The following is a 22458-nucleotide window of genomic DNA, read 5'->3' as shown; positions in this document are numbered from 1 at the left end:
GTATTAAAAAAATGGTTATCTAATGTTTTGGAACTGAAATAGTGAAAAAATAAACCATAGATTTATTTCTGGTCTATGGAACGTGTCCGTGATGGGTCTTGCCTCTAATTTAACGTCTATTTTTTACATACAATTTGAACGTATAGTTGTATTGTTAGCGTAAACTTTACGAGCTTTGAGATGGCTAGGCCACGTTCTGCGGATGAAGGATGACAGATTGCCGAAGATCGTCCTTTTTGGCCAACCGTCTGGGGCTACACGGAAAGCGGGTCGTCCTCGTCTGGGTTGGGAGGATGTCATAAATAAAGATTTAAAGGAAACGGGAGCTTCTTGGCAGGGTGTAAAGAGGGAGACCTTGAATAGATTAGGTTGGAGGAGGAGCGTGCGTAGCTGTGTTGGCCTCAGGCGGCTTGGTGCTACAGTGAGTTATTATTAGTAGTAGTAGTAGTAAGCTTTAATAATTGACTATTTTATATAGAAAATATTACTGTTATTCTTGCTTTTTACAAAATTTCTTGGAGTAAAAAAATTACGGTCTTAATATATCGCTGATCTTTTATCTTGGTTATATTTACAATCTATTCATAATCACTCTCTAACAGCAATGAGAGACAGACAATGGTTCTTCTTCATCTTCAATTATTGTCTCAGTTTAAAAAGCCATCTTGATAATCACTCTTGAAATTAATGTCCGCCTAAAATACTTATGGGCAACAGTATAAATAGTGCTTATTTATTTGCTGTTTTTATAGCTAAAATTGGGTTACTATTAAATTGTTTGTATGTTACTGTAATTATGTTTTTGAACAGTGTGACGTTTTTTTGATATTTTAAAATGATTGAAAACCAGTGCTTAAATTCTGACGAAATTTTCAACTTAAAGTTTTGGTACAGATCACTGTAAAAGTAAGAGTTAAATGCTTGATTTAGGTAGCATAAGGATGCTATCTTGGAATGATATATGAGGCATTCTCCTCCTAATGCAAATCATGCTTACAAAAATATTTCAAATTAAAATATTTATTTGCAATTGTCCAAAATAGGATTGGGCCTTCCCCCATTTTTTTCTTTTTTAAAAAATTACACTTGTTGATCATGTGGATATAAAAAAAGGCTACACTTTTTCCAGATAAAACTTGAATTGTTCCGGTCACCATGTGGCCGGTTAAAATTTGTAAAAATATAGGGAGGCCCAAGATGTATTTTTTAAAATGTAAGAGGATGATTTGCTACTTTTCAGACTTTTTCAATGAAAACACCGAAAACAAGCTATTTTTTTACTTGGGGAGGAGGAAAAAAGTCCAGGCAGGCAATGGTCCTTACCTGCCACCCTACGAATTGGCACTCTTATTGGTCCCTATGAAACAAAACTATTTATTAGCTCCTTTTGTGACCTAGAAAACTGTGAGTGTCATCAGGGTGACGTAGGTAAGGAAGATTTTGACCTGCCAATTTTCCCTTTAAATGCAGCTCAGCAATCGATTTCGGTAATTATTTTCGAAGTAATTGCCAAAAACTTTTTGCTAAGCTTCTCTCAGGGGCAAGATCAGCAGGATAAGGAGGATGGACGTATGATTGAACATGCATTGCCCTGCCGATATTTCTTTTTAATGTTGCTCAGTAATCGGTTTTTTGCAACTATTTTAGATATAATTGCCGAAAACTGTTGCTAAGCTACCCTCAAGCAAATCATGCATTACTCTGCCGATCTTCTCTTTGAATGCAGTTGAGCAATTGGTTTTATGCTACTGTTTTAGAAGTTATTGCCAAAAACTGTTGCTAAGCTACCCTCAAGAGAAAGATCATCAAGGTAATATAGGTAAAGAGGATCGAAGCGTGACTGTTCATGCATTACTCTGCCGATCTTCCCTTTGAACGCAGTTGAGCAGTCGGTTTTATGCTACTGTTTTAGAAGTTATTGCCAAAAATCGTTTGCTAAGCTACTCTCAAAGGGAAGGTTATCAGAGTAATGTAGGTAAGGAAGACTGAAGAGTGATTGAACATGCAATCCCTTGCCGATCTTCCCTTTAAATGCAGCTCAGGAATCTGTTTCGGTAATTATTTTAGAAGTAATTGCTAAAAGCGGCTTGCAAATCTCTCTCAAGGGGAATATCACCAAAATAAGGAGGATTGACGTGTGATTGAACATGCATCGCCCTGTCGATCATCCCTTAGAATGTAGCTCAACAGTCGGTTTTTGGCAATTATTTTCCATGTAATTGCCGAAAATTATTGCTAAGCTACTCTCAAGGGGAAGATCAAGCATTGACCTACCGATCTTCCCTTCGAATGAAGCTGAGCAGTTGGTTTCGGTAAATATTCTACAAGTTTGAAAATGTCAGATACCGACCTTTAGGAACAGCAATGAAATAACGACAAAATTACAACGCTATTGGCAGATCGTGATTAGTTGACACCTCAAAAGTGGTTTTTTGTTTCTTTTTTGTTGACCACTGACATGCCTTCTCGTTGATACTCCATTAGTGCTACAGTCAGCGACTGTCGTAGACGTGTCACTCTTTCTAATATGACTAGTTCAAAACGCCAGGAAGCTCTTATATGTTAGCACTAGCCTCCATAGCAAAGTCAAGAGTCTATTATTGTCATCAGTATACTACAACTTATCGCCTCTAGATGTCAATCAGACGTCAATCAAATTTGAATGACAGTTGACGCCCGGCTGAAAGCAGTTCAAATTGACGGCTCTAAACATTTGAGTACTGTTCTGTTTATATTTTTTGCTCAGTCGTTCTTGAACTAGGGAGTATATAAGGTGGCGTCATTTTCAAATGGTGTTTTGTCAGTTACTACGATTCTAACGGTTGCGATTCTATTGGAGTTACTTTTTAACGGCTATTGGAGTTATAAGTGGAGTGTTTAACGTTTACTGGAGTTAAAGGTTATTGAAATTACACGGTTCTAACGGTAATTCATTTCTTTGACCTAATAACTTTAGACAGCCGTCCGAATGTGGAATAGTGGCTTGTGATTTGAGCTCTACAGAAGCCAAAACCCACGTTTCCATTTTTGAACTTCCGTCAAAGTTATTCAGTACATGTATAAGGTTATACCCTCATGACAACGGTTAGTACCAAAAGATGGAAATTCACCTTTCTGTCACCGAACACTAATTGATTCGTAAAGAATCCAATTTGACTAAATTGACTATTTTGACTAAATTGACCAATTTGACTATTTTTATGTGTATGAGCGCTCATTCTAGTCAACATTCTATAATTATATTTTTGACTATTATATAGCTTTCCTTTTTTAAGGGGAAGAGGAGATGGCAGCACTTGCCGCAGCTGCTGCTGCAACTGGTAGTTCCATTCTTCCCCCAAGCTTATTTTTATGTGTATTTATGAGCACCCATACTAGTCAACATTCTATAATTATATTTTGATTATCATATAGCTTTCCTTTTTTAAGGGGAAGAGGAGGTGGCAGCACTTGCTGCAGCTGCTGCTGCAACTGGTAGTTCCATTCTTCCCCCAAGCGTATTTTTATGTGTATTTATGAGCACCCATGCTAGTCAACATTCTATTATTATATTTTGATTATTATATAGCTTTCCTTTTTTAAGGGGAAGAGGAGATGGCAGCACTTGCTGCAGCTGCTGCTGCAACTGGTAGTTCCATTCTTCCCCCAAGCGTATTTTTATGTGTATTTATGAGCACCCATACTAGTCAACATTCTATAATTATATTTTGATTATCATATAGCTTTCCTTTTTTAAGGGGAAGAGGAGATGGCAGCACTTGCTGCAGCTGCTGCTGCAACTGGAAGTTCCATTCTTCCTCAATTTCCTCATCCAGAAGAGGACGACAAGAGTGACGAGGAAAGCTGTAAAACTGAAGATGAAGGAGAACTGCGAGTGGATGAAGAAGAACAAAAAAGCGAAATTGCGAAGGATGAAGGCGATTGTCCTGTAGCATCAAGGTTAGCTAGCATTTTCTTTCTTTTTTTGTGATGAAAAACTTAAAATAACAAGAATATAAAAGCAAACTAATCGAAAATAAAAATGAAGTAACCATCTCTTTTTTAGCCTTAATCTTTTTCTATTCGTTTATCATTTATATCGTATCAATCAAAAGACTTTAAAAATGAACGCTCCTAAGCATAAACTGTTTAGTTAAAAATACTGTAATACAGAGCAGTCTAAATGAAATAAATAACACACATAAAGTAAATAAAGTAGAAACATAATCGATTAAAAAGTAAATGCTAAAAGTAGTGAAAAATAAAGTAAAATAAGATAGTGAAAAAGAACAGCATTTAATCAGATAATAATCATAAAAAATATAAAGTCACAAAATATTTTCATTATTTCAATATAATCGGCCCTTGCTCCCCAAAATCTTGTTTTTTTTTTTAAGATTTCTATTGTAATTATGTACTTTCCATGTATAAAAATTTATAACGGTCAGTTCAAAAATACTGTAATACAGAGCAGCCTAAATGAAATAAATAACACATAAAAGTATTTAAAGTAAAAAACATAATCGAATAAAAAGTAAATGCTAAAAGCAGTGAAAAATAAAGTAAAATAAGATAGTGAAAAAGAACAGTATTTAATCAGATAATAATCATAAAACAAATCTAAAATCAAACAACATTTCCAGTATTTCATAATAATCGGCCCCTGCTCCCCAAGGTCTTTTACGATTTCTATTGTAATTATGTACTTTTCGTGTATAAAAATTTGTAACGATTTGTTCAAGAAATGTAGTAGTAAAAGCAATCTAATAAAATAATTAAAGTAATCAAATAGAAGTAAATAAAATAAGAAAATAATCGAATAAAAAGTAAATGTTATAAAAAGTGATAAAATAGAGCAAAATAAGACAGTGAAAAAGAACAGTATTTATTCAGATAGAAATCACAAAGAAAATCTAAAACGACATAATATTTTCATTACTTGAATATAATCAATCCTTGCCCCCCCCCACCAATTTTTTTACGATTTCTATTGTAATTCTTTACTTCCCTATTGTGGGGTATTACTTACCTACTTACCTTTACTTGCCGATTCTTTGTGGGTTTACTTTAATTTGTAATAAACATTTAGCGAAACCAATTACAGCTTGCGCTGAAGATACTGCTTATTTCGTAAGTAAGTTGTCCAAAAAGAGGGGGCCTATGCCTCGCTCGTGCAGATATTTTTCATTTATCTCGTTTCTGGAGAAGTCTCTGTGGCTCTCCATGATTATCCCCTACAAACAGCGGCGTCAGTTGAAAGAAGGGGTGGTAGGGGTATGGTCCAACCCCCTAGATTATGAAAAGAAACTTTTTTGGGTATTTCCTTTGGGAAAATACTTTCATTGTATTCTTATTCAATAAAATTGAGAAAAAGCTACCTTCTAAAAATTTGGGATAATTTATGCCAAAAACTATTAGAAATTTTGAAAGAGGCAACTCCAGTTTTTGTCGTTATCTATTTTTAATTTTTGCTTTACATTTGGCAAAAAAAAGAGGCAAAAGGGTATACCCTGGGCATCTGTATATAATTTAGTTTTACTTAAATACACACAAGACCATACTGGCTATATACATCATGCATAAAGCAAAGAAGAAAAAATATAAATGAAAAATAAAATCAAATAGGCGAGAAAAAGAAGGGTAGTGTCAGCCAGTGGAAAATGTGAAACGAAAATAAGCAGACATTTTGACAAGGACCTCCGCCAAGTCGTCTTCAGTGCTCAGGAAAAATAAAAAACAAAAACAAAATCTAACCTTTGAAGTAAACTTCACGAGAAGAGGATTGGCACTAAAGAGAAGACACGAGAGGAGAACAGACACTACTCTTTCGTGAAGTTATATTTCAAAAGGTTAGATTTTTTTTTATTTTTTGTTTTTTCTGAGCACTGAAGGATCATTTTTTTTTTCATTTTTTTTATATTTTTAGAAAAATAAAAAACGAAAAAGTTATCTAGTTTAGCTAAGCATCGTTGGACTTTTTTCCAATAAAAAAAACATTGAACGGTCTGTTGCGCTAGAAGTTTTGATTCGTATAAAAATTATGTTAAGAGATATGTTCCCTGTGCATATTTTTTGGCATTTTTTTTCCTTCAATCCTGTAGTTTTGATTTTTTAAACTGATTTTTCAAAAATTATTTTTTGGGTAAAAATCAGCAAAAACCGAGTGAAATAAAAAACATGGCACCAAACCGCTTATAAAGGTGAAGATTTATTTTGAAGTTTACCTTTGGTAATAAAAAAAATGTTTATGTTTGAATTATTACGAACATGAGATGCTGTGAAATTTAAATAGTTAGGCCTAGTTTCTGCTTATTTATTTTTACGGTTCTAAGTGACAACACTTACAAAAATATGGTACTGCCCTAAAAACTTTATAATTTTGAAGCAACCATAAAAAAGCCTTAGTAAACTGCGATTTTCAGTTTTTAAAGAAACCTGCTGTTATCGTTGGACGGTTGCCAACAATAAACTGTTCACCGTTAAAACTTGAATGAACCAAGTGAATTTAGAAGAACTTTTGAAACCCAATTTATTATTTATCAATCCGTCGATATTGATGTGATTGGTATCAATCCTTTGATGACATAAATCGAAGGGAAAATTCATCTTGGCTCTTTACTTGAAACTAATGTCGAATCCAGAAAATAAATGAGGAATCCGAAATGACGAATGACTAACGTCTGATTCGACACAAAAAAGGTTAGATTGATGGCTGTCACATCGGAATTGGCGGATTGATGTTGCCAACTGGTCTAATTGAAATTCTTCAGAGCGCCCGAGCGGCGACTCGCTCAGGTTCTTTGACGAACATAAATTTTCTTGTTTAAAAGCCTTTCGTATTTGATGTAATAAATGTTCACCATCTATCAGCGAATAAAAACTAATTGAGTGTGAGTCAGAATAATACATTTTTACTGCTTTTGCAGAATGGCTACTGACATGCGTCTTGGTTGGTGCTTATTTAAATTTTTTATTTGCTAAACTTGCCAAAGAGCCTGCTCAATGATAGGCATAAAACAGAAAAAACGTCGCGTATATGGTAGGGATTGTATCTTGGTTAGTTGCTACTAGGTTAGAGGTTCAGGAAGTTCAGGTTTGGCAAGCTGAGAAGGCCGCCTCATCATGCCTGGGTCTTTATGCGGAGGTAAAGGAGAACTGGGCGAAGAATTTTATCTAAAAATGAGTTACGTCCAGAAGATTTAGTATGGGTAAGGTCTGTGAGGGGTAATTTGTTGCCTCTTGGAGAATGAAGGAAATATTTAGGGAGTGCTAGATTGAGGGATGGTCCTTACAGTTGCCCTATGTGTGGAGAAACGGATGAGTCTTTGCATCATTTTTTAGGGGAATGTAAGAAATTAGGGAATGGCGGCTGGAAATATTTGGGAGGTCGGGGGAGGGATTGGACTTTGGAAATTTAAAAAAGTAGGTGTTATTTAGATATGAATAATATTGGAACGTTCGTCCGGATAGGTATGAGGTATCGTGAAGATCTTCTTGAATAATCAATTTTAGTGTTTTGTCAGCTTACGTTTTGTTGTTTTTTTTTTGCTTGTTTGTTGTGTGCCACCATGGACCAATAGGGCTTTCGTGTGAATAAATCTATCTATCTGTCTATACTCTTTCATGAGAACCGAGGAAAAATATTTCGTCCTCCTTGCTTGTCTTAATTCTTTGAATTTGCTGAACGTTGGTCCGGATTAAGATCTCAGTTTCTTGCATTTCCTGTGTGGAATCCGTTACCGTTGAGCATCAGGACGGCTAAACATCTTTTAGATTTTAAGAGGAAAGTAAAAGAGTAGTTATTAAAATGAGTATTTTTTTCTGTTGGTAGGGAGGGGGAAGATCGTTACTTTGAAGGTTGAGTTCGATGGTCTGATGTGATGGAAGGTAGTAGGAATGAAGGGTGGTAGGGAGGTGGGGTTACAGGAGGAAAGGTGATGCGGTGGCAGGGAGGTAATGGCTGTGTTATGGGTATGATAAGTGAATGATATTGTTGAAAGTCTATTTTATTGTTTAGCTGTTGTGTTCCTCTTTTTCATTTTTTATTGCTGTGTTTAGGTTGAAGTTACTGGCTTGTATCTTTGCTGCACCCGAATAAAACGTTTTTCATAAATTCAGCTTTTGTAAATAGTAAAATTTGGTTTTCTGTTTGCGCATAAAGAAATCTAAACCTACTCCCAAACACAAAATTAAAAGTCCTCTAAGATGATTGGTTTGTGTCTGTAACTTAGTTTACTAGGGCTAGCAAACTATTCCTTTGAGGTATGACATAAAGAGAGACTTCCGAAGAGACAAATGACCCATCTTTTTTAACACGTAATGGTGCTCCTGTGTACTAGGAGCCAATAAAAGAAAATAAAAACTTAAATTTGACCTGATTGGTTCTCCTGTCTGACATTTTGATCAATTAAAGACTCACTAGTTTTGCGTCACAAGATTTTTCCTAAGTACTCCCTCTTTTTTTCTGTGCTAACAAAAAAAGTTGTAAGTTTTCTTCTCCCAAAAAACGAAAAGTTTGAGAAAAAGAAAATTGTTGAAATTTGAAAAGAAAGAAATTTAAGATAACAGAAAACAAAGAAAATTTGAGAAAACCGAGAAAAAGAAAAGTTTTTAATTCAGTGATGTGACATTATTCCTATAGCGTATGCTAGAAAGGGAGGTTTTTGGAGATACAAATTGCCCCGACTTTTTTAACACCTGATTGGTTCTTCTGTGTACCAGGGGCCAATAACAAGAACTGAACTCCGCATGATTGGCTACCCCGCGTGACATTATAAGCATGCAAAAAGAACAAGCTGTTTTTGAGTCACAAAATTTTTCACAAGTAGCCTATCTGTTTCTTCCTGACAAGAGTGACAAAAGAAGTGGCAAATGCATTTTTTTTTTCTCCGGAAAAGTTAACGCTTTTCTGTTTACGAGAAATCCACAGAACCTTCACAATTTTAACATACCCTCGAGACAGAGGAAAAAAGTTCGTCAATCAGTGGTGTACTCCAGCTGCCAAGTTGCTGCCTCCTAATTTTTTCACTATTATTTAAGAGTTCCTGAAATGTTGAGTGATTTGCGGTGTTTCGGCTGAATAGATTTTGGCCATTAGCATCGAAGAAACTGACGCTTGTGACTGATCAAAGTTATCCTTTATAGTAATTCTCCGTTTTTATCCCGAATCACAACTTTTGGGTTTCAGTTTTTGTCTGATATTGGCAGCTATATGCTGAATGACATCATCTATATATATAAAAATAAATTGTCTGTGTGCCTGTGTGTCGAGTGACGTCACTGTCCGCATATGACGTATGAATTATTTCATCACAATACCAATTCAAAAACGAATGCATTCAAGCTACCTGTGTTGGCGCAGCGGGTTTGACCTTAGCGTGGTAATACGGGACCCAGAGATCGAACCATGCTGCAGGAATGCACTACAGGGCCGACGCAGGGACCTTAGTAGTCAAGAAGCGTCGTTAATCCGATACAAATACAAATACAGTAGCTCAGTTGGTAAAGCGTTATGTTCCAGGTTCTAGGTCTGAGAGGTTCCAGGTTCGAACCTTGGCTTTAGCATTAATACAAAAGAAGAAAAACAACTAAAAAAGATAAAAACTACAAAAAAACTAAAAAGAAAATACTAAAAAAAACTAAAAAAGCTAAAAAAAACTAAAAAAATCTAAAAAAAAGGGTAAAAAACTAAAAACTAAAAAAGAAAAAAAACAAAAAAAAACTAAAAAAAGGTAAAAACTACAAAAAAAACTAAAAAGAAAAAAAAACTAAAAACCAGTAAAAAACTAAAAAAACTAAATGCTGAAAAAGAAAAAAACTAAAAAAAGGAAAAAACTGACAAATAAAGGAGAAAAAAAACTAAAAAAATAAAAATAAAAAACAAACTAAAAAAGGTAAATGTATTCACGCCGAAGTAGCCGAGTCGGTAAAGCGTTATGTTCCAGATTCTAGGTCCGAGAGGTTCCAGGTTCGAACCTTGGCTTTAGCATTAATACAAAAGAAGAAAAAAAACTAAAAAAGAAAAAAAACTAAAAAACAGGTAAAAACTACTAAAATAATTAAAAAAGCAAAAAAACTAAAAAAAAGGCAAAAAACTGAAAAATAAAAAAGAAAAAAAAAAGAAAAAAACTAAAAAAAAGGTAAAAACAGCAAAAAACTAAAAAGAAAAAAAAACTAAAAACTAATAAAAAAACTAAAACTGAAAAAGAGAAAAAACTAAAAAAAGGCAAAAAACTGAAAAATAAAGGAGAAAAAGAAAACTAAAAAAAATAAAATAAAAAAACTAAAAAAGGCAAAAACCAAAAAAAAACTAAAAAGAAAAAAGAAAAAGAAACTAAAAAGCTAAAAAAAAGGTAAAAACCAAAAAAAAACTAAAAAGAAAAAAAGGAAAAAAAAAACAAAAAATTTATTTTATCATATACCAATATACCAATTCAAAATATATACCAATTCAAAAACGAATGTATATACAGACCGGGACACAGGGAATATAAATGACGACCGGGACACTCAAAGAGAAATTACAGACTGGGACACCGGGACACAAATGACGACTGGGATGTGTGTGTCGACTGACGTCATGTTTGTGTGTCGACTGACGTCATGTTTGTCGACTATAAATGACGACTGGGACACAGGGACACAGCTACAACGGGGACGCCGGGGGGCACAGGGGGATATATAAATGACGATGGGGACACGGGGAATGTTTGATTAGCAATCACCATCAACAAAGCTCAAGGGCAATCATTAGAATAATGAGGTATAGATCTGAATACGGATTGTTTTTCCCATGGACAATTATATGTTGCATGTTCAAGAGTCGGTAAACCTGACAATCTATTTATATGTACAGACAATGGGACAGCGAAGAATGTTGTATATTCGCAGGTTTTACGTAGTTAAAAACATAAATATATATATCTATCTATATTCACAGGTGGGACACAGGGACACAACTACAATGGCGCATAACTAATATGGCGCGTAACGACTTACGCGCGCGGGGGGGCTTGGGGGGTGGGGGTTGCGAAGCGCCCCCACCTACTAGGTGTTGGGGTGGCGCGAAGCGCCACCCCAACAGCTAGTATCAGATATAAATGTGCCATTATATTTATTACTTGCGATCTCTGGAGTCATAGAATCCAGAACTTTTGACTTGTATTTTGTACAGGAAAAACTCAAACCCAAATCATTTTTTAGAGCACTTGATCGATGTATCTCTAACTTAATATCGTTTGGCGACAGTGTCTACGGGGCCAATCGGAATATTTTCAGAAAGGGGCAAGCTGGGAGAAAGAAGTAGGGGGAATTTTTCACGAAATTTGTCAAATTTTGAATTAAAAAAAAAAATCTGTAATATCTTGGTCTAACCATGGAGTGCTGTTGAATAACTGACCTCTTCCGCTGTACATCCCCTTTTACAATTTTTACCTTTAAGGGAGGATGAATTGTTGTCCTAGAGGAGAGAGAGGACGGTCAAGGTTGCCAATAAAGAAGGACCTAATAAATAACAAAAAAATACCCAATATCTCTAGACTTGCGTAATGCCATTCACGAGAGTTCATTGGAGTCTTGGTTTCATTTAGCTATTTGACTCATAACTTACTCACCGCTTTTAAAAAGTTTCCTGTAAAAGGATGAATATCCAACTGAGAGGGTGCTGACTTCCCACCACCTGGTGTAGATCTTGGAATGCCACATGTGCTGCACAGTTCCGCCATGCTTGGTACATTTCTGAAATGCTTGGCAGGCTCCAATAAAGAGTGTTCACCTCGAAAAAGATTGACAAAAACAACTCAAAAAGACGACTTTCTGACAAAGAGTAACCCCTTGTATCCCTCTTAGATTAAAAAAAAATTCTGCTTTGGTAATTTCATTAAAAAATTATTTTTTGGTGTTTTATTGAAAAACTTTGAACTTCAACTTCTACTTTTTCTACTTAAACCTTGAACAATGAATTTTCCCCCCTCTCTCTATATTCTGTTGAAAGACACCGCTCAACTGTTTTTCATTTTGGAGTGGTTTCAAATACAAGTTTTGCTAGTTTTGAACCAGACGACTCCAACTAGACAGTCACAAAGATATCAGTAAAATTTGGTATAAGGAAAACATTTCAAGGAGGGAAAAATCACTAAAATTTGTGACTAATAACTAAGGATAGTAACAGGAGGGGAGTGGAGAGGGCTGGCAACTGCTACGAGATGTAAATTTAGGCCTAAATAGGCAGATTCTCTTTCAACGTAAGCTGTATGTTCCCATAACCTCATTTTGGGTTTACCTCAGGCCGAAAAATCAAACCCTACAAATTTAAATCTTGATACTGCGAAACAAAATTAGACCAAACATACTGAATCGAGAATTAGCACAAAATTGAATATTAACTTTGTATGCTCTTTTCTTTAGATCTTAACAACCATATGTATAACCACTGGTGCAAAATAGCTTTTCATTTTATATCGATTGCATATTTCTATAGAAAAATGTATCAACGCACGGCAACTATGTCCTTATAAACCTTGGGGTACTCCAAAGTGTCGCTTTCCTTAAAAAATTTCGCTCATAAAAAAAGACGTCAGGCGACCAGCCCCCATGTTTAAGTTCATGTTTAGTCAAATCAAATAAAAACGGAATTTACGGTTCAATTGTCAACAAACTTTTTGGGATATTTTTGGTTATTCATTGCTATTTTGTTCCTTTTTTTTTAGCCTTTTTGATAAGTTGAAACTTCACTGGTCAGAACTTAAAAACCATCCAAAAATAGGCGTAGGCTATTTATAGAAAACAGATAATACCAATATCCTAAAGAGGACACAACCCCTATCTCCCATCCTCAGGGCATACATAGCTGGGTGACTAGAAAACAATTTTTCTTTCCTGTCATTCCATCTAAGATTACTAAGATAAAGAGAGAGGGGGCCATCAATTGAAGTGTATGAAATCGCTCCCCTCTAGGTTTTTGCCCCCCTAGATTTCGAACAAAATAAATATTATAGTATTTCCATTAAAAATACTTTTTTTGGCATTGAACAAATTTGAAAAAAAACATAATTACCGCCCCTAGATTTAAAAAAGTACATTCCCCCCTTACGTTTTCGTGAATTGGTGCCCCTGGAGAGAGAGGGAGAGAGAAAACAGTTAAGACGTTACCTTTGTTGAAGACCATTTTTCTTTCCTGTCATACCATCTAAGATTGCTAAGATAAAGAGAAAGGCGTCATGAATTGAGGCATTCACTCCTCTCTAGGTTAATTGCCCCCCCTAGATTTAAAAAAAATAATTATTTTCATATTTCCATTGCAAATACCTTTTTCAGTATTTTCAGTATAAAAAAGATATTATTCTCCCCCTAGATTTTAAAAGTACATTCGCCCTTACATTGCCGTAAATTGGTGCCCCTGGAGAGAGAAAACAATTAAGATCTGATCTTTGCTACTTAACAATAGTTTTATACCTTATATACGAACAATAAAAATAAATATTGAAGATTAAAAGATCATTTATAAAAGAACTAGAATTTGCATTAGGAACTTTTCCCTAATTAGGAACTTTGCATTGGAAACATTTGGTGGCATAAAATTCCTGTTTTGGGCAAATTCTCATTTTGGATATCAATTTCTTGCAATGAAAGGTTTTTGAATTTATTGCCACCTTTTCAGCTTTTGAAATTCTAACCACGACTACAATTATCCTTGTGTATGACTGACAGTCGCGAGTAAGGAATCTCATTTATAATGGAAATTCGGTAGCATAATGATTGTATATGATTCGCATTTGTAAGCCTAATTTGTCCGGCTTGCCCTTCCTTGTCTGACAGAAAGGGGAAACCGAACGGCAATATTTTCTGATTTTAATTATTTATTCATAACTGTGCAAAGATACTTCTTAATTGTATAAGTTGATGACTTTGTTTTTCATAATTGCAGTAATTGGACAGAAGTTTGTGAGATATGTTCCTTTAAAGGCCTCCACAATAGGCGCGTAAGCAGGAATTTATTTTTGAGTGGGCTGATTCTCAAAGATAAGGTGCATCTTCAAAAAAAAAAATCAGAAACAGGGGAAATAATATATTGTGTAGAGTATATATAAGATGTAATTTGGAAAATTAGTTTGAACCTCCACCCATTTTAAAATTTTTGCCCAACTCGTACGAAAGTTACGAGCATGCATGTAAAAGAATTTTTTGCGTCCTGTAAATATTTTCCGTACCCCCTCCCCCCTCCTGAAAAAATAATCGTCGATATGGCCCTTGGGAAAACCTAGGTATTTTGCTGTATGGCATGGAACTGAGGTTTCCTTCCAATCTGCGTAAGTGCCTGTCATTCGCCGTAGAAAAATGCATATGTAAAAGTAACGTTAAAGATAAAATATCCGTAAGATAATTTGAATTTTTTAATATTTTCGGTGGCGATATCACTGTATAGGAGGTTGCCTATACCTAAAAAGCGTTTAGATAACTTCTTTATTGAGTTAAATTGCCATATAGAAATGGCTATTTCTTCTCTCTGATCACTAGCCAGGTAAATATCTGAATAATAATTCAGTTGATATCTTATTGACACCTATAATTGACTTATATGCAAAAACTCGCGTACCTTCTACTATCCGATCTTGTTCGGCTCGTTTGATTAATTCCTAAAAGTTTCCTTTTTCTTCTAGGGAACCCCAAGATGCTTCTCAAAGTTACGGAAAGGAAGGGGAAGTCCATCAAATTGAGACACAGCACATTGCAAGTTTGTTTGGGAGCATGTTACCACCAACTCTACCTTCTGGCTTTCCCATGGATGCCCTAGCCCAATCGTTTCTTTTTGGGGCCGGAGTTCCTGGTTTTCTCCCTAATAACGGTGTTTTTATGCCAACGAACTTCCCTCTGGGCATTGGAGGGCTACCCTATGGTCACCCTCTTTTAACTGCCTTTGCAACACACCAGCAGCAAGCAATACAACCCTTGGCTAAGCGAACTCCTTCCCCTGTTGAGACAAAACAAGAAATAATTGAAAAGAAGTTAGAAAGTGTTGATCATGGTGCTCTTGATCTTTCTACGTATAAACGCAAGGATGCACTCCCAGATAAGATTCAAGAGGCTAAAATTCCTCGCCTTGATAAGACTATCTTTCCGCAAAAGAACGGATTAAAGTCTCTTATATCACCTATAGCTCCAGCGAATGTTTCTCCTGCTGATGCTACCCACGCTCTAGAGCGTATGAGTGAGCTAAGCCGACTGCCTAATGAACGACTAACCGCTAGCCGTCAGTCAACTTGGCAAAATCACTGGCTTAGTAAAGGTGGTGATGCGACTCGTGATGTGCTAAAATGCGTATGGTGTAAGCAAAGTTTTGATTCTCTGGCAGCACTGACATCTCATATGCGTGAATCTAAGCAATGTGGTATGACAGCTGCACTCGCCAGCCAGTCGCCAAGCAGCTTATCTTCTACATCTTCAACAACTTCTAATAAAAGCCCACGGAACAGCATCAACGCTGATACTGCTAAAGATGGAGTACAACTTCCGCGTAAACTTGTCCGCGGTCAGGATGTATGGCTTGGTAAAGGAGCTGAACAGACTAGACAAATTCTAAAGTGCATGTGGTGTGGACAGAGTTTTAGATCCTTAGCAGAAATGACGTCTCATATGCAACAGACGCAGCATTATACAAATATTATATCACAGGAGCAAATCATCTCCTGGAAAAGTACCGATGACAAAACAAATGCTTTGAACCCCGTAAATACCGTATTAACTTGTAAAGTTTGTGATCAAGCATTCTCAAGTTTGAAAGAGCTTAGCAATCACATGGTAAAAAATTCACACTATAAAGAACATATCATGCGATCGTTAAGTGAAACTGGTGGGAAACGACGAGCAGCAAGAGACAAGAGAAAAAAGGCGCTGCCAGTACGAAAACTCTTGGAAATAGAAAGAGCTCAATCAGACTTTCATAAAGACAGTGATGAAAAGTGTGATGAAGGTGGTCGGGAGCAAAATGAAAAGCTCTTATCATCCGTATCAAATATTTCTCCTAGTAATCTTCAAGATGTGTCCAGGCCGAGTAGTAACGAAGGGACCTGCGCAAGCCCAAATTCAGTTGTTGATGAACCACCAAATGTGTTGAATGCTCTTGAAAAACTGATAGAAAAGAGTTTCGATAGTTCTCGACGTACCTCTAGTGGTGGAAGCTTATATACACCAAAGAAAACTATTATTGTAGAACAAGATGTATCCACCGAATTTTCGCGACCAGCTATTGATTCAGCTTCATTTCAGCTACCTAGACATCGAAGTGCAAGTGAGTCAACTTCTTTTTCTGAAAGAAGTGAAATAAAACCCTCAAGTCCCCTAATAAAGGAAGAGAAAATGGATGCTGAGGAACAGAAATCACAATCACCGCTAACTGATTTACCTACCAAGCTAGAAAATCCAAGTCCCTCTCCTAGTTCAGCGAGTGATCACTCAGCAAGTAATATCCTTCCTCCCAGTCCAAGATCTGAATCAGGACTTTCTGCATTAGGTTCAATGATTGATAACCTTAAGCCTCCAGGGAAGGCCCATCCCTTAGCTGCTTTACAGAAACTATGTGACACAACAGAAAACACTGTGCAACCACCTAGGTCGAGTGGTCAAGGAGGTGCAATATTAGCTTTCAGCTGGGCTTGTAGTGATGCCATTAATAATGACTCGGTGACTATAAAATGTACATTCTGTGACACCCAGTTTGCCTGCAAAGGGACCTACAGACATCATCTATCAAAGGTCCACTTTGTTAAAGACACGGGCAAATCTGCCAATGGCAAAGCAAGCAGCCAAAGCCCCCAACCCCCTCCCATTGAGGAAACCCCGCATGCCAAGTTCCTCAAGTATAGTGAACTTGCAAAGCAATTATCATCTAAGTATGCTTAGACAGTTAATGGGTTTTTGGTTCCACTAAATTTGTGTTTCTCTTTGTTAGCTTCAAGCAGTATAAGTTAAGCTTTTTGAACTGTGATAATACCCTGTATATAAAAACAAACCAGTGAAAATCTGAAGTTACTGGCTGATACGTAATCAGTGGCTTTAGAAAAGCGCCGGAGACATGCATTCCACATGTTGTGTACTCTTTTTTCTTTTCTTTTTCCTTTTTCTGTGTGCAAGCCTTTAATGTATTTTAGTTACTGCAAATTTGCATATTTTTTTTTCTTCTTGAATTCAATAAATGATTTAATATTGACAGTGGTGGATCCAGGTGGTCGGGGAACCCCTTTTCACTCCCCTCAAGATTTCTTCTGGCGCTTTATTTCCTTGTTTTTTTTCCTGCTTCCTCTCTTTTTTTTTAAACTAGATCTGTCAATTTGGTCAATTATTTGCACCCTCGTCATATTGCCCCCCCCCCCAAGATTTTGCTCTACATCCGCCCGTGAATTTTGGGGAGGACGGGTTTTTAAATGCCTACACACTCAAAATGTTTCTTTACGTTAAAGTTGTGATGTTACTAAATAATCCTGCTTCTTATTTTATCAGGTAAATTTTGAGGTGACTGAACCAAGACCCTATCCAGAATTTTTTTTTTTAGAGGGGGAGGAGATATTTTTTCTGGGGGCTATACCGAAAACTTTAAAAACGCATCAAAAAAAGTTTATATTCATATTTGTTACGTTTTTACGAGTCGGACAAAAATGTTTGATGGGGAGGGGTTCAAACCCCTATCCCGCCTGGATACGGCATTGGACGGAGCAATCAGAGCGAAATGATGAAACTATACCATGCAATAATAAATTAAGTACAAAAAAGCTGATTATTTATTCGCGTAAACCACGTGATTTTTCTGCTCTCTTTGGTTGTACAATTTGTTTCTTGTTTCTTTCCAACCTTTTTTGTATTTATTCAAGGTGACAGGTGGAAGATTTGTGGTTATTTGTGGGGTCAGAGCTACGTCTAGAATAAGCGCTAGGGCACGAATTTGCCCCTCCCCCCTTCCATAAAATGGTCAGAAGGGCTATAAAGGCTACATAGGTACTTACTTCCAGCGCATTGGAACCATTTTCAACTTACTATGATGAACCTAGACCAGATCTGAACACGAAGGCATTAAATTTTTTGGAACAAGTATTTATTATTCAGTACATGCGACTTCAAAGGAAAAATTCATTTCAATTTATTTCTAAAAAAGCTATTTGAGATTTGCTTCGTTTTCCCTGTCCTTTAGTTTTAAATTATAACAACTGTTTAGTTTTAAAGTCAGACCGAATTAATTAGGGGGAATCCTCTTTTAGATGGGTCAGAAGTAAAAATGACGTTCTGATTTCGAATCGCCGAGGGGAAAGCGATGGACCCCCCCCCCCTTTAGGGGTGCATCTGTGTGCAACCATGCTGAGTGCAATCCCTTTTGTTTTAATTTTTTGGTGCACATTCTGGAAATTTGAAGATTTTTATTTGCAGAATGTCTTAACCAAGATCAAATCTTACAGAATATATTAGTTTAAGCTTACGTACTCTATTTTTCATATATTATTTTTTTTTATTCATATTCATATATTATTTCATATTCATATTCATTTATTCATATATTATTATTTTTTTATATTTATTTTTCATATGTTATTCGGGCTTTTTTCATTTCAACTAGCAAAAAATCCTAACTCCTTTTGGTTAATTATTACAATTTTGAACTGTGACCTTTTCGTTAGTACCACGGGCTAGTATGCTTATTTTATTTGTTGAAACGGGATAGGATAGGCTGCGTTGAAATTTTAAGCATATCTGAATAATTAGTACACTATATTATTATTACATTATTATTATAGCATACTATATTATATAGTGTATATTATTAGCACACTATATTTAGCACATTATTAGTACACAAAAGTATACATAAGCCAAGGCTAGTTTGATGCTGTATCCCTGTATCCCTCTTCCATTTGCTGGATGGTTGGATTGGTGTAGAAAAATTTTTTGAAAAAAAATAAATTTTTTCAGACAAATTTCCTGGACCATTTGCGGGATACTTGTATTTTCTGATTATATTTCCGTATTATTAATGAGTCAGAGTATCTTTTCTGATATATCTTTTCTGAATATCTTCGTAAAAATTGAAGTTGGCCCCTACCCCTTTAATTTTGGAAAGTTTATAGTATTTGCATGGTTTAGCTGTCTCGATCAGGGATATATATGGCGGAAGGGAGCAATTACTCCATAGATTAAAAAAATCTGTTCATTAAAAAGAATTCGAAGAAAACTAAACATGTACCCTGCTGTATCTTCATTTTAAGAAATCGGAATTTTTTTTGCCCCCCTCCCTTCATTTTTGTAAATTGGCACTACTCCTCTTATTTTGCCAATCCCTGATGGCCCTGAACATCAAAGAGTGTCTTTGCAGAATTTATCAACTAAATCAGACTCCAGAGTATCTTAGTTTCAAATTTACATGTTATATTTAAAATAATTATTTAGACGTTTGTTCTTTCTAAGACTATAATAACTGTATACTGTATAGAAAGCCTGACCTCCAACTCAGTCGGGGTAATTTGACCCATGACAATAGCAATAGCATTACTGCCTGACAATGTTTCCATATTCTTCCATAGTTTTGGTGAATTGGAAAATTGTTTTAAGTGTTCTCGGAAGTTAGATTTAAGTTCTAAGTTCCTTACGAAGAGCTCTTGAAAATTAAGATTGAACCTCTAAGGGTTATCTAGAAATCATTGTCATTTAAGACAGTATTCTACCATCATGGAGAGATGGGAAGGAGTTGAGGGGAGAAGGGAGAGGAGGGGGAGGGGAGAAGGGTGCAAATCCGTCGTTCACAAAAAAGCAAACTATGTCTGTAGGTTACAATTTTGAGCTAGACGAAAATATTTAGTTTTGAGTCCTTTTGTACTAACTGGTAACATCAAAGACACCACTTCCCTCGTTTTCAATATTCTCGGTTCCAAATATTAATATAATGTTTAACATTATATTTATAATATTGAATATTTTTAATAATGCTATATGTTAAATACACAATATTATTTATATTTACTATTATATACAAATATTTTATGTTATATATTTAATATAGTATACAAAATGCTTCATCGAAAACTGATTGTTCGATAGTTATTTTTGCCCGTGGTATGTTTCGAATTTGAAAAGCGAAATCATAGATACTATCTCGTCTCCTTGTCGTCAAATGGGAGTTTATTTGTTAACGTGCTATTGCCCTGTTTCCAGTATCAAAATTACAAATCAATAATCTGACATCACTCGCTTATTTTCCTTTCCAAGAGAATTTTCTCTAGAACTCTCAAATGATTGATCCATGTCACTCACGATTCTAGGAATTTCGAACGTTTCCAGAAGATACTAAGGTCTATTGAAAATAAGCTCTAACAATTTTCTTACAAATTCAGCAAGTCTTTCATTTTGTGAGCTTATCATTTGTACCGTGTTAATGCAGACATGAGTGCACAGCAACCAAACAAATTTAGGCATCACACTAGAGCTTGATCTTGACTCAAATTGACACGGCAACTGACTAAATTTAGGGGGTGACACTTCATCTTAACTCAAATCGGCTTTGGAAGTCAATTTGGGTTGACTTTTCAGGTATTAACTTCGGTGGGGGCTCCTTTGATTGGAAATTTAAACTTCTTGTTTTTTAAGAGTCAAAAATAATCAAAGGACAACCAGCCCCCCCCCCCACCTCCCTTTCTTCAAAGGCATTCGGTCAAAATTTAGATGTAGCCATTTTGTTCAAAATAGTAAAGGATTTTTTCTTTGTAGAGGACAAAATAGTAAAAAAGGATTGTAAAGGGATTTTTTGTGTGTGGATATTTTTGCACCTCCCTTTAAGATCGTTTTTTTTGCACTTCCCTTAAAGAATCCAGTCCTAAGAATCAAAATTTGGATCTTTTTTGCACCTTCCTTGGGTGTTCTGGGTCTGAATAGGTAAGGGTGACTTTGGTATTCGCTTGTGTGAAATTAAGTTTGACAGCAGAAAGAGTTAAGGATCAAGTTCAGTGCACATCCTTTTAAGATCTTTTTTGCACCTCCCTCGAAGAATCAAGTCTTTAGAATCAATATTCGGATCTTTTTTACACCTCCCTTGGGCGTTTTCGGTCTGAATTGGCAAGGGTGACTTTGGTATACGCTTGTATGATACTAAATTTGACAGCAGAAAGGGCTAAGGATCAGGTTCAGTGCTAGCTAGTAATCTGCATTTTTGGAAGGAACATATTTTGACTCTATATTTCATTTCTTTTTTGTTTTGTTTTTTTTCTATTCTAGCTCCATATCAAATTCTTAGTCTTTTTCCTTTGAAGTTGTTAATTGATTTTGTGGCAAGAAAGGCTATATCCCGGGGAGGAGGTTTGGGGTTTGGTGGGTTTTTAAATTTTTTTGTAAAAAAAGAGAAAAAATGCTTCTGTACCCCCCCCCCCCCCTTCGAAAAAATTCTGGATACGGCCCTGGTGACAAGGAAGCAAGTTTCAGTTTGGCTTATTGTAATTGTAGCTTTGTCAGAGGTCAGGCTTATTTATATGCAAGCCTAAAAATTACAAATCTTGATTTGTAATATTTTTTTGTGTATTTTTTTTTCTTTATTTGTTTCCTGAAAAAATCTTTGCTTTAAGAAGTGGCGTTGACTTACTTTTTTATGAGATTGATCTCAGTTTTTGTCAATCCTGTACATGAAAACTATTTAATTTGGAATAAAATATATTGATCTTTACTGTTATCTCGATTTTGGTCTTAGGGAGTGTCAGATTTTACTGTAACTTTTTGCTACTTAGTTTTAAATTTGTCGTGGCTTGAAAGTGAGATTATCGTACCTTAAAAAGGATTTAAAAAAAAGGATTTCAGAAAGGGAAGGGATTTCAAAAAGATTGATTTTAAAATTTTGATTGCTCCTATTTTTGTAATAACCCATAATAACCGATAGATATCGGTTATGTAATATCGGTTATGATATCGGTTATGTAAAACCGCTTTCTATCGGTTATGTAATAACCGATAGAAAGTAAAGGATTAGCTTGTGGTGATGGAACAAAGCAGAGATGAAGCAGAGAAAGAAAGCATCAAGCTTAGAGAAGAAGAGAGAGGGGCGGAAAGACTCAAAACAGGAGGAAAAGTGAGTGAGCTGAGAATACAATCAATACCTGGTTCTAAATAACAGAATTCCAAAATGAGCATAGAGAGTGAAAACAGTTCCAAAATGAAAGCAGAGATTCCGGTTAATACTTAAAACCTACACAAATTATTGTTCATATGAAGGTGGCATCCACCCTTTTCAACTCCGCTCGCTTTTTTAAGCTTGTATTATTTTCCTGAATGTCTCAAGAACAAATTCTATAATATAATCATCAAGCGAAAATTCAGAATTTTTAGTTTTAATAATTTTATTGTTTATTAATTTCACGTCTAGGGACACAGACACTTCATATATATATATATATATATATATATATATATATATATATATATATATATATATATATATATATATATATATATATATATATATAT

General features: G+C 35.5%; 1 protein-coding gene across 1 annotated transcript in view; it reads left to right on the top strand.

Moving 5' to 3' along the window:
- LOC136041700 (protein tiptop-like) overlaps positions 1-21664 on the top strand; it is a 94304-nt gene extending 72640 nt beyond the window's left edge. The window contains exons 2-3 of the mRNA XM_065726429.1: positions 3738-3939; positions 14637-21664. Coding sequence (XP_065582501.1) covers positions 3738-3939; positions 14637-16875 — 2441 coding nt within the window. The 3' untranslated portion in view covers positions 16876-21664. The remainder of the gene's footprint in view (positions 1-3737; positions 3940-14636) is intronic.
- The last annotated feature ends 794 nt before the right edge of the window (positions 21665-22458 follow it).

This window comes from Artemia franciscana, unplaced genomic scaffold (genome assembly GCF_032884065.1).
Source record: "Artemia franciscana unplaced genomic scaffold, ASM3288406v1 PGA_scaffold_33, whole genome shotgun sequence".
NCBI lineage: Eukaryota > Metazoa > Arthropoda > Branchiopoda > Anostraca > Artemiidae > Artemia > Artemia franciscana.
This window is presented reverse-complemented; position numbering and strand designations above follow the sequence as displayed.